Source organism: Stenella coeruleoalba (assembly GCF_951394435.1).
Source record: "Stenella coeruleoalba genome assembly, chromosome: 1".
Taxonomy (NCBI): Eukaryota; Metazoa; Chordata; class Mammalia; order Artiodactyla; family Delphinidae; genus Stenella; species Stenella coeruleoalba.
In genome coordinates this window covers 25,552,024-25,564,741 of record NC_137169.1, presented here as the reverse complement: position 1 = coordinate 25,564,741, position 12,718 = coordinate 25,552,024, and the positions used below count along the sequence as shown (strand labels likewise).

Genomic DNA, 12,718 nt, shown 5'->3' with positions numbered 1-12,718 from the left:
TTAAGCCAGGTAGGGTACACATTTGACTTGGTGGGGTGGGGTAAAGCATAGCCATATCTCTTAACCACCAGAGCTGTATAATGGGGCTCAATAAAAACAAGGCAGATGTAATTATGCAAGACAAATTATATTTTCTTATTTTTAATAAATTTATAACATTACAATTTCAGGTAAATTTTAAAATTTAGTTTGTGTTAGTTTTAAAATATGCCAAAACAAAGATACTGAATAGAAGGAAAATGAGTATGTTACCCTTTATACGTGAAGTGTTGGCATTCTTGATCCATCAGTAGCAGCACACGTTTTATTTATTTTTAGTTTATTTATTGAGATGGTTGCACTGTGCTCTCACCAGATTCTTCTGCTAGTTTCAAGTATGTGTCTTTCCCTAAGGAACAGACTTCCCCCATTGCAGAGCTAATTCTCCTTCCCCATAACGTACCCACCCATCTTCACTTCTGTCTTACTTCTGGGCTGCCGTTCTCATTTCTGAAGATGTCGGGTAGCAAATCCGCTGCCCAAGGAGTCAGGCAGGTAATGGGAGGGCTGCAGGTGTTGAACTGAGGGTTTACGCAGGGGCCAAGCGGGCAGCTGCCTCTCAGCTCCAGCCCTCATTTCTAATGGGAATACAAGCCTAGGGTGGCAGTTTTTCATAAAACCCCAGAGAGTGGGATTTTTATGTAAAACCTCCCAAGTTTTTGGAAAGAAACCCAAACCACTATGGGTCATCACAATGAAGTACAGACAGGTTGTGTGTGGGCGGAATCTGGTCCACAGGTTGCTAGTCTGCAGCTCCGTTTTAAAACCGAGCTCAGGGGATTCCCTGGCAGTCCAGTGGTTACGACTTGGTGCTTTCACTGCTGTGAGCCTGGGTTCAATCTCTGGTAGGGAAACTAAGATCCCACAAGCCTCGCAGAGTGGCCAAAAATAAATAAAATTTAAAAACCCAACTCAAATCACATTTCCACAATGCCTCCCTTACCATTCAGCCTTCAGGGGTCTCTGAACTATGCTTCTCTAGTTAGCTTTAAAGATTTGCAGGCTTATTCAATTTTATAATTGTTTAATGTTCACTAGTCTCATACCTCTGAATAGAAGGAAAGCTCCTAGATGGCACATAATAGATGGTCAGTTACTTAGTGGTCAGTGGATTAAGCATCTTAGAGCAACGTCAAACTCTTAGGCAGAGACTGCAGGTCAGCCCCTTGAGCATATCTATGAGAACATAAGAATCCCAAGCCACAAGCCTCAGTTCCTAGCCTTTGCTCTACTACTGTTTGACCTTGGACCTACTTCCTCATCTATGTATTATAGGTGTGTATTAGTGATTCCTCAATTCCTTTCCAGTTCTAAGTTTCTGTGATCTAGTAATATTTTAAACAACTGAGCTGAGAAAAAGAAGGTATCTTACTGGAACAGTTTAGCCTAAAAGGTCCAGATCACACCATCCAGGTCTGCTCACTAATCAGACAGTCATTGTCATGGGTACAGGGCTGTGTTACATGATGGCAGTGACTTTTCAGGAAAGTAACAGTAGTGATGTGATGACTTTTTCTCACTGGTGCCTCTCCAAGAAGGCTAAGTGGTTATGTGTGTCCTTACAGCCACCCTTGCTAGTTCTCTTTCCACCTTGCTATTACCACTTGGGCTTTGGAAGAGAATGTTCAAAAAGAAATGGTGGAAAAAGTACAGTTTATAGCCTCCTCAAAGCGGAGGAAGCGCACCAAGTGGACTACAGTTCTGCCCCTTCCTGAAGTCTGAGCTTCAGAAGGTTTGGGGAATTCCAGATTGAGACTGAGAATGTAGTTTCTTCATCTACAAAAACCAGGGGGTGGGAGGGGGGGACAGGAAATTGGAAAAGATAGCTTCCAAAAGCTCCTTCCAGAGCAAACTTCCTCAGAATTTAGTGACTGTAGTAATTTATCAATGTGTTTTCCCATATAACGTGGTCTGTACTTTTTTGTTCTGTTGCCTGTAAAATGAACAATTAATGTTGAATTCTGGACATGCAAGAAAGTAGTCTTAGGGCCAACATATTTATTTTGTCATAAACACATATCCAGGTCTCCTCTGTACAAAACATTTTCCCAGATGCTTTCTGTATATTACCCATTTGTCCTTTCAGCAATTCTATATGTAGTACAGTTGTCCTACATTTTACAAATAAGGGGATTAGTGACACCTAAAACCTACTGGCTAGAAGAGGCAGATTTGGGACTTAGGACTCTTGTTCATTGTATTTATACGGTATCTTTTAATATATAACAAATCACATTTATGTTCTGTTCTTTTGATCCAGGTAATAGCCCTGTGAGGTTAGCACAACAGCTCTCATTACTCAAGTTTTATTTTATTTTTGGCTGCGTTGGGTCTTCGTTGCTGCGCGCGGGCTTTCTCTAGTTGTGTTGATGGGCTTCTCATTGCAGTGGCTTCTCTTGTTGTGGAGCATGGGCTCTAGGCACGCAGGCTTCAGTAGTTGTGGTGCACAGGCTCAGTACCTGTGGCTTGCGGGCCCTAGAGCGCAGGCTCAGTAGTTGTAGCGCCCGGGCTTAGTTGCTCTGCAGCATGTGGGATCTTCCTGGACCAGGGCTCGAACCTGTGTCCCCTGCATTGGCAGGCGGATTCTTAACCATTGCGCCACCAGGGAAGCCCTCAAGTTTTATATATAAGGAAACACTTTACATTTGGGTGATATTCGTAAGGTGCAACTCAGAAATAGATGATTGACAATGGCTGTCTCATTTTCTCTGACACATACTCTAAAAGTTCAAAAGCTAATGTTATTTAGCAAAAACACTTTGACTATAGAAATATCTTGTATCAGGACAAGGCAGTAGAAAATAGTGGGTTTATATTATTTTTTCCCATTGCCAAATAAATACACAACTGTGTGTGTTTTTTAAATTACTTCCAAATACAAACTTTAAGTACATTAGAGTCATGGATTCACATCCTGACCATGTCACTCACTGGCTATATGACTTTGGGAAATTTCTTGAACGTCTCTGAGGCTGGGTTTCTTCAACACTGAAATGGAGATAGTGACTACTCACCGACCAGGTGTCCCCAGCTTTGCTACCATAGTTAAGAATCTTATTTTGTAGAAGAGGAGAAAGGGAGTAATTTTGGAATTATACCTGGAACTGTCGAATTTAAACACTACTGTGCTAACAGTTTTATTTTGAGGATTTTGGGGGTACAGTGGTTAACAGCACAAACTGGAGCCAGATCATGGGGGTTCAAGTCCTGGTTCCACCATTTACTAACTCTCCACTTTGGGGCATGTTGCTGAATCTCCGTGTGCCTCAATTTCCAAATTTTAACTCGTGACAATAGTTGTTGAGAGAATTAAATAAATGTATACACATAAAACTCAAGACAGTGCCTGGCACATAGTAATGCTCAGTGAGGGCTAGTACTATTATTGGGACAAGCTTAAAAGCTAACAGCCCCCTTACTTTTTCACCTTTTAATTTTTTTACTTTTTTTTTTTTTTTTTTTTTTTGCGGTAAGCGGGCCTCTCACTGTTGTGGCCTCTCCCGTTGCGGAGCACAGGCTCCGGACGCGCAGGCTTAGTGGCCATGGCTTACGGGCCCAATCGGCAGGCGGACTCTCAACCACTGCACCACCAGGGAAGCCCCACCTTTTAATTTTTTAAAAAGGCCACAGCACTTGGTTAGGGGGTGACCAGCCTGAGGATAACCCTGGAGCCAGTGCCATTCTGCCAGTCTCTTGTTTATTAAGAAGGGCAAACAAAGCCACTCCCTTCTGCTTCTCCTCCTGCTTTCTCTTCAGACTTTTTCCTTTCCTGCTTCTCTACTCCAAATCTTTCCTATGTTAGTCTAGTTTTCTTTCTTCCATTATCAGAGTTGAGCTGTTTTCAAAAGCTGTGCTTGTCCCTTTATGCCAAGCTGGGTGCCTTTCTACAGGACCCCCATTTTACTGTCCCATCCTGATTCCCTTGCAACTCGAAGTATTAACCATTCAAGGGGTGTGTCACAATTAGAAGAAAGATGAATCAATTATAGGGTAACTTTGTTTCTGCCTTTATGTTCCCATGGCCTCTCCAAGTCTTCTCTCAGTACCAGTGTAGCCCGCCCACCATCACCCACCATCAAAGTTCACACCATACAACTCACCAGTTCCTACCTTTGAATTCTTGTGCAGATTCTTTTTCTCTTTGTTTTACAACAATTGCATAAAGTTCCTTAAGTCAGCTAATGTGTGTAGTAGTCAACTCCGCTTTGAAGTTGGAAGCACCTTAAGGAGCAAGGGAACTGGCTTCTGGTTATTATTTGTACCTTCCATCTTTTAATGGTCTGTTTCAGTGATGCTTCCAGTTCTTCCTGATTCCAAAGCCCCCTAGTGACATGCTCCTTAGGGAGAGATCTTTAATGTCATGTTTTCATATCCAAATTCTGAGTTCCTTGTTTTTATCAACAGTGCTCTTATCCTTCCACAGCCCACATTGGAGTTTTCTTGAACTCCTCTTACACTTCCATCCCCTGTACTCAACTATTTGCTAGTTTTCCTTAGTTATACTGATCATTTATCTTTTCCTTTCATTGTGTCTCCTAATTGGATGTTCTTTCCATTATTCAAGGTGTAGCTTAAAATCATCTTTTTTTTTTTCATTTTAAATATAGCATTGCTATTTTACATGTTGGCATTAAGGACCATTTTTGTTATCTGTATTTATTTTTGAGTAAAAACGAAATTAATAAATGTGATACTCTCCCCACCCAAATTTTTTGTCTGAATTCCATTTAGGAATCTGGGTGCTTGGTAGATATTGAGACATTGGTTGGGTGAATAAATGGATGTACTTCTGGCTGTTGGTACTATCTACCACACATCGTCATTGGCCATATATGTATGTCTCTCCAGCTGGAATGTAAAATTCCCCCAGGACTTTATTTCATTTCTCTCCCTTGCATGTGACAAGGGTTCCCGAAGTCACTACAAATGCCTCATCTTCCAATATGTGGGTGTTTATATGTATGTCTGTTACCTAAAGGTAGGAGTCAAGGCCTCTCCTTCCAGTTTCCTTCTTGAAACCTCCTAAATTTTCTGAACTTAGGCAAGTCTTTTCACCACTCTAAGCTTCAGTTTCTTCATCTGCCATAATACAGTAGTACCTACCTCACCTGGCTGTCAGGCTAAAACATTTGTTGCTCACTTTTTCTCTAAAAGAGTTACGACTCCCTGAAAAAGGAAGGAGGGGAGGGAGGCAAGACAGGTAAACTAAAAAACGTCAGTGAAGTGACCACAGAATCTGGAGAGCTAGGCTCTCATCCGGTACATCTCTTCCAGCAGCAGCGAGGCCAAGGGCGCGGTCTCCCCTCTGCGTGACGGGGGTGGGGAGGAATGGGGGTGACGCCCAAGGCAGTGACCCTCTGTGACGCACAGACTGCACTATGGGAACCGAGAGTAGAGATAAAGGACACTAGCTCCCCCTGGCGGTAGGGCGGCGGTTTCGGACACCGCTAGCCAACCCACTGCGTGGGCTGGACTCAATGATGGGTCCGTTCTCAAGCCTCAGTTTCCTCCTGTTTCAAGTGGGGAGGCATGTGTGCCTACCTCAGCGGCCTTGGATCGAGTAGGGACCCGGCAAATAGGGGCTCTTTATCGGGTGCACACTGCACACAACACAGCGTTTTCTATTCATCTTGCACCCCCAGAATTTAGCTTTAGGGGTGTCTGGTATGTCAGGGCCTCTACGGGGAACTTTGGGGTTCTCTACGGGGATCTCGCTGCTGGACTCTGTGATAACTTTCCAGGAAAAGTAGTTGTGCGGGAAACAGGACTGAAAAGGAAAAGAAAGATTCCTACTCCTTAATCCCACTCACTGGTGCAGTCCTCCCGGAGAGTAGGATGAAGCCACGTGGTCAACCGCCTGAGCGCGAATAGATGTTGCTGCTGCTGAGGGGAAAACGGCTTTCATTTTTTAACACGGCCCCCAAATACTGGAGCGTCTGGTGCAGGTGCCGTTTTCCACTGCTGTATTCCTTGTGGATTTTTTTCCTCCAGGGGAAAAGAAGTTTAAAATCAACTCAAATATGCAACAAAAGACACATTATCTTCTTGTATTTCAGCGTTTAACCTTTTTGAATTATGCAAGAAAGTGCCACTTCCTTATTGGATAATTTTCTTTTTTGGTAGGAGATTAAGCAATGGTGTCTGCATATACAGTACTACTGAACGGATATACTTGTCATGTTTGAATTGCATACATAACCTCAATTATGGGAATGAGGACGGTGCTTTATGCCAAAGTCGTTTCAAGTTATTTTCCAAAACAAAATTTTAATGGCAATACTTGAAGTAAAGCAAAGACATTTATTTTTCTTTCCAAATTAATCTGAAGGCTTCTTTAAAGAAGACATCTTTCTTGGTTTCTCTGGTATGGCATTTAACTTGAATAAAAACTGATTTAATTCAATTCATTGGTGGAATACAAATGTGTAGCAATTAAGTTTCACAGTGCTTGGAGAGTGTTCTGGTTTCTTTTTCAAAAGCAAAGAAAACATTACAGCTTGCAAAATTTCAGGATATAGTATTTCAGTCACATATTCCAAATATAGTCCTTTAATTACTCTGAATTACTGTGTGAATTCCCAGACTGCAACCCATGATCAAATAAAAATGCAAATACATCTCAAAGTAAAAATGGGCTATTTTAATTTAGTGTCCATACTATTTGACCCTAATAAAAAGCTTAGATGAGGGGGCATACACAATATCTTAAAATTTCACAAAAATTAATATTTTCTTGGACTGGGCAACCATATTTTAATTTTTTTTCCTTAATGATAGGGTTGCGAACCAGTGGACTGGAATGTGAAATGGTTCCACTGCCCAACTTTAGCATCTATCTATCTGGGGAGAAAAAGGGAAACCTTGACTAGGGGACCTATTTTGCACATAAAAGACACTGGAAAGATTAAAAAAAAATGTATCCAGGCCCCATCTGCCAGAGATTCTGCTTTACTTAGGCATCTGTATTTTTGAAATTTCCACAAGTGATTCTCAAGTGCAGCCAAGGTTGAGAACTACTATCTAGGTAAAAATGTTCCATTTTTTTCCCTTATAGGCTGAATAAAATAATTTACTCAATAAAAGAATTAAGTAGTTGTAAATAATATCAACAAGGAATTAAAAGATTTTCCCAGTGGGAAAATCAAGAAACTATATAATGGATCTGTGTATCTAGAAATCCAAAAGAGTGAAGTAAAGTATAATCAGTTCTTAGATATACTTTACAAGTTGTCTTTAATAATGTTTGCAAATGATCTAATCAAGCCCAAAGGTAAAGAGATGACTGGCATTACCCTGGTCACTGGTTCCCTATCTAAAGATGATGAAGTACCAATGGCTTTTGCTGGTGTGAAGAAAATTAAAAGAGGCAGGGAAAAGTGTTTATCATGCTTTTAAGTAAATACATTTCAAAATATTTTGCATTTAAAAGTTAAGAGTCCCGGGACTTCCCCGGTGGTCCAGTGGTTAAGAATCTGCCTTCCAATGCAGGGTACAGGGGGTTGATGCCTGGTCAGGGAACTAAGATCCCACAGGCCGTGGGGCAACTAAGCAACTACTGAGCTGGCGTGCCACAACTAGAGAACCCACGCACTGCAACTAGAGAGAAGCCCACACGCCACAACGAAGACCCAGTGCAGCCAAACAAAATAATAATTAAGAGTCCCCTGGCTTCTCCTGTGTGTGGCTTATTAACATATTTCACTTTTCATTGGCATTAACACAGGTACTTTAGGGAGAAGGCTGATAAGTTAGAAAATGAAGTTTATAGATTCTCTGTGGATTTCATTTTTCTGTTCTATTCATGGCTCAATTGGCATGAATAGTTGAGAAACTCCTGTATCAAAATAAAATATTAATTATACTTCACAATATATAAAATTGGCTAAATAATGCCACTTGTGTGACAACCTGAATTTTTATCATTGAAACTCGTGTAACCAAAGTCACATCCTTTACATAATATTTATTCTGTATAGGATTTATCCACATACAATGACGTCAGCTTTAAAACAATTGACTGTAATTTGTATAAACTCATCTTATAAAATAGAGTAATACACAACACACCTCAGTGATTTAAGCTGATATTCTAGGATTCAGAAAATCTGATCATTCTAATTCCTATTTTTGCCACTGTTTCACTGGGTTGTCTTAGGCAGGTTGCTTTACTGTTCTGTGCCTCAATTTCTTTACCTTTCATGTGATAAATGTCCTATTTCATAGATATGTAAAGAATAACATAAAAATTATTAAATACTTTGCAAATATAAAATGCTATATAAATGATAAATAGTAATACTGATCCACTCTAATATAAAATAACTTAGAACTTTCCATTTATAATCTAAAGTTTGGTCCTCCAGTACCTACTGTTATCACCCTTCCCAGTTAAACACATCTTATGCTGTACTGTTTTTAGTGATTTTTCCATAGTATTAATTTTAGGACTCCAAACATATATAACCAATATGAGTGGAAATTTCAATATATCTTAGCATGACTCAGCAAAATAACTAACGAATTGAGTTCTGAGCTCATAAGTAACTGAAACACTAAACTTTTCATCCATTAAGCAGTAACTTGGCCACATAAAAGCAGTAACTGTGTTTGATTTCATCACTCAGACATACAATATTGAAAAATTTGTTCTTAAAAAGGTCTTAAGATATATGATAACTATAGAAGGAACCTTGTAAAGATGTGATTTGCTGCTCTATGGTTACCAGCTTATAAGTGCAAGGAGTAACAGGAGTAATGAAGTGAGACTGTAATGCTCAAAGGGAATTCAAAAAGTGATACAGCCCAAGGTTTTCAGTGCTGGACTCCTGAGCTCTGCAGTGTCTGGGGAAAGGTTTGTAGGGAGCTTAAACCAGAGCAGCTCTGTCCTTTAGAGTTTCCTTAAATGTTGAACTTCTCTATGAAACAATTCATTTGAAGAAGGGGTTTCTTGGGTAAAAAAAAAATCTTTTAACCCACTGGCCTAGTCAATTTTGCTTCCTCCAGACAGTAGGCATGACTCAGTGGTGCTATATTTTGCAAAACTTCATCTTATCAACCGGATCTTGAGGACCATAGATTTAGAAGGGTGTTCAGAAGCTGATAAAACAGCATTCTTGTAAGAGCAAACTTTGGTCTAACCAACTTCCATTATTTTCCTAACATTAAAAAGAAAAAGGGCTTCCCTGGTGACGCAGTGGTTGAGAGTCCGCCTGCTGATGCAGGGGACACGGGTTCGTGCACCCATCCGGGAAGATCCCACATGCCGCGGAGCGGCTGGGCCCGTGAGCCCGTGAGCCATGGCCGCTGAACCTGTGCGTCCGGAGCCTGTGCTCCGCAATGGGAGAGGCCGCAACAGTGAGAGGCCCGTGTACCGCAAAAACAAAAAACAAAAAACAAAAAACAAAAAAAATTGGCATAAATAAAGCTTATATTAACAGATTATACCCCTATGTAATATTTTCCCACATTTAAGAGCCAAAGAATTCAGTTTTCTTAGAAACCATTAATAGTTACGCTCTAGAAAAGAATTGGTCTCTAAAGTCTTAGATAAATATGATGATACTGGAGTTATTATTTACAACTTACAAACATGTCACGTATGTTCTTTTATGATACTAAAATGATAGAACAGATGCACTGTCTAGTTTGGTGAATTTCATAGCTGTTTTGTGGGGATTGCTTGATGCTTGTTATAAACAATTATGAGAAAGCATTATTTCTGATAAGGCTCTACAAGTGCTGGTGGCACTGTGTTCAGTGGACCTTGCTGACAATCATGCTGATGTTTGCATGCAGAATATAGTAGCATCAAAGAACATTTAGATCATAGACTAAAGTGCGTTAGAGTATACACATGCAAGCACAACTTCATTTCTATAAATAAAGCTCAAGTCAGTCATTTTTCCTATTGGTTCCAATGATTAAAAATCGGATTACAATTTTGAAAGATGTTATCACCCTCTGGTGAGACTAAAGAATGACAAGTGTTCCCTCCCTCATTTGGAACAATGTAATTGTTAAGACTCCTGACTCAGGAATGGTCATGTTGGGAGACAATGAACTCAATGCACACTATCCGGTCTTGAAGCAATTGGAAATTTACCATCAGGGGAATCTTGAAAAAAATCTCAGAATTAGGTACCATAAAACAAAGTGGTTATTCATCTATTTATAAAAAAAACTTAAAGAAATTAACCATTTTGGCCCACAAATTGGTATTAAGGACAATCATTAATTAAAGAATAAGAGAAAATAACATAAAAAGGATCTTGAGGTATGTCATGGCAGTTAAAAATACAGTATAATACATGGAGCCTCTATCAAAATTAAAACAAGCTTAATTGGGATAACTTGCCAAGACCTTTATGAACAGTTCTTCTAGTATTTAGATTTTATCTTTACAACTAAAATAATGCATCTCCAATTTGACTGTAATTTTGGAATGTTTCATAATTCATATAGGGGAGGAGTTAAAACTTAATTTTGTATTCTAGTAGAAAAGTTTGTTTTGAAGAATTATATATAAATTATATAAACTGCTTAAAGAACTTAGGAGAATAATGTGTTCAAATAGTTTTATATATAAAATTTATATATAAATAACATAAAATGTCAATAGGTACTATAGGGACATTACTTAGCACTACTTGAATAACTCTAGTTCAAGATATTATATGTTGTTGAAGGTGATTAAATTCCTCTTCTTTCATACTTTCTAATTCTCATAGGCTTCTTTTTATAATAATTGCAGATTGGTGAGGTTTGACTTCACTTCTTCACCATTTCAGGGGACTATCCAGGGAGAGGCAGTTGAAAGAGGACTGTTTAAAATCAAAACCTGTCCAGTTACCAGTCCCACCACTTAAACTTTCTGACCTTAATTTCCTCATTTGTAAATCAGAGACAATACTATTGACCTTGCTGATTAGGTGGGGAGATGTGTGAAAGAGCACTTTATAAGTAATATAGTAGTATATAAATGGAGGAAATTAATCTTAAGAACCGGTAAGAACCTCCAGTTTTCTTTTTTTCTCTGGAGAGGAAGACAGCTATATAGACAGATCCTCAGAAAACTACCTTGACAGTATTAGTTTCCTGCTTTAAGAAAGTGATGTCTGTATATAATCTCTGATCAGCTTCTATTTTAGAGTTTGTTCTTTTTAAACACTGACTACGTAAGAGTAATTTTTAACTTAATGACAAAAGTTTCAAATATGAATGATTTCAAACAGTTTAGGTTTGTTTTCTGCCATAATTATTGGAATAATGATAGGTCATTTTCAGTCTGAAGGTAATGGACTAATTAGTTTAGTCAGGTAGGGTGCCAGACCCTTAAATGTGCTCTTACCTGGTTCCCTGTGAAAATTCAATAGTGGTAGTTTATATGTTTTTGAAACACCTTGAAATTATCTTATATACAGTTTGGTTGTGGTGAATTTATTTAAAATATTTTCTTTGAAAAAAGTTCACTAAGTAGATCTTCCAATATTAAAAAAAAAGGTATCTCTGTAATAAAAGTAAGAGGATTAATTGTTCATCCATCATGCCAACTCAAGCTAGGTCTTTCTTTCTTTCCAGTGCAGCAACAGATTTTAGGGCAACAAAGTTCAGAATGGATACAATGGTCTGTTCAGAAAGCATGCAAATGGTATCAGGTCATTACTTTCAGGTCAGTCTGATAATTTGTTAACCAGACTCTGACCATGGAAAGAGAGAGTTATGGGAAGTCAATGTAAGTTGCAGACATGCCAGATCTGTTGGTTCACACCCCAGCTACCTGATGTTGGGCTTTATTTCCTTTTCTTCTTCTTCTTCACTATCATCAACCTGTTGTATGACCAGATCAGCAGACCCATCCTCTACAATCTCCACGTATGATCTATTCTCATCCTCACCCAAGTGCCATCTGGAATCCTTATCTCCATCTGATGGGGACATAAGATGCTGTTCAGCTTCCAAATCAATGGGGAGGCTGTCTATGCCAACTTCAGCAAGGCACTCATTACAGAGTCTGTAGCGCCTGGTTCCTTCCTGTACCACTTGACCTGTTAGATCAGTCACATGGCGTTTGCATTTTCTGCAGATGAGTTTGCATGCCTGGTGAATCTGTGTAGAGATTTAAATAGTGATAAAAAAAGATTTTTCAAAAGCAGAACAGTTTGATATTCTAAGTACCAATTCATAAATTTAAAATGTTCAAAGCCAAGCATTAGTATTAAATTAACATCTAGTTATTAGAAAAAAATCACAGGTTTTGGTGATAAATTAATGTCACAGAAATATTAAATACCAGCTTTCTCTAAATAATGTCTACTATGTTTTTATGATTAATATTACATACTTAATAATTTCACATATCCCTTAATCCAATAATATTTTTATATCTGAGGTAACAAGGGACACATTCCCAGAATAATACAAAATTATTGCAAACACTTAATATCTGCCATATACTTTTCTAAGGACTTTACATATCTTTTTTTTTTTTTTTTGGCGGTACGCGGGCCTCTCACTGTTGTGGCCTCTCCCGTTGCGGAGCACAGGCTCCGGACACGCAGGCTCAGCGGCCATGGCTCACGAGCCTAGCCACTCTGCGGCATGTGGGATCTTCCCAGACCGGGGCACGAACCCATGTCCCCTGCATCGGCAGGCGGACTCTCAACCACTGCGCCACTAGGGA

At 39.2% G+C, this 12,718-nt stretch overlaps 2 protein-coding genes across 2 annotated transcripts in view; one reads left to right on the top strand and one right to left on the bottom strand.

Moving 5' to 3' along the window:
* ZBTB8OS (zinc finger and BTB domain containing 8 opposite strand) overlaps window positions 1-12,718 on the top strand; it is a 71,596-nt gene that overhangs the window by 15,957 nt on the left and 42,921 nt on the right. The window lies entirely within an intron of this gene.
* ZBTB8A (zinc finger and BTB domain containing 8A) overlaps window positions 5,297-12,718 on the bottom strand; it is a 54,307-nt gene continuing 46,885 nt past the window's right edge. The window contains exon 5 of the mRNA XM_079901352.1: window positions 5,297-12,144. Coding sequence (XP_079757478.1) covers window positions 11,812-12,144 — 333 coding nt within the window. The 3' untranslated portion in view covers window positions 5,297-11,811. The remainder of the gene's footprint in view (window positions 12,145-12,718) is intronic.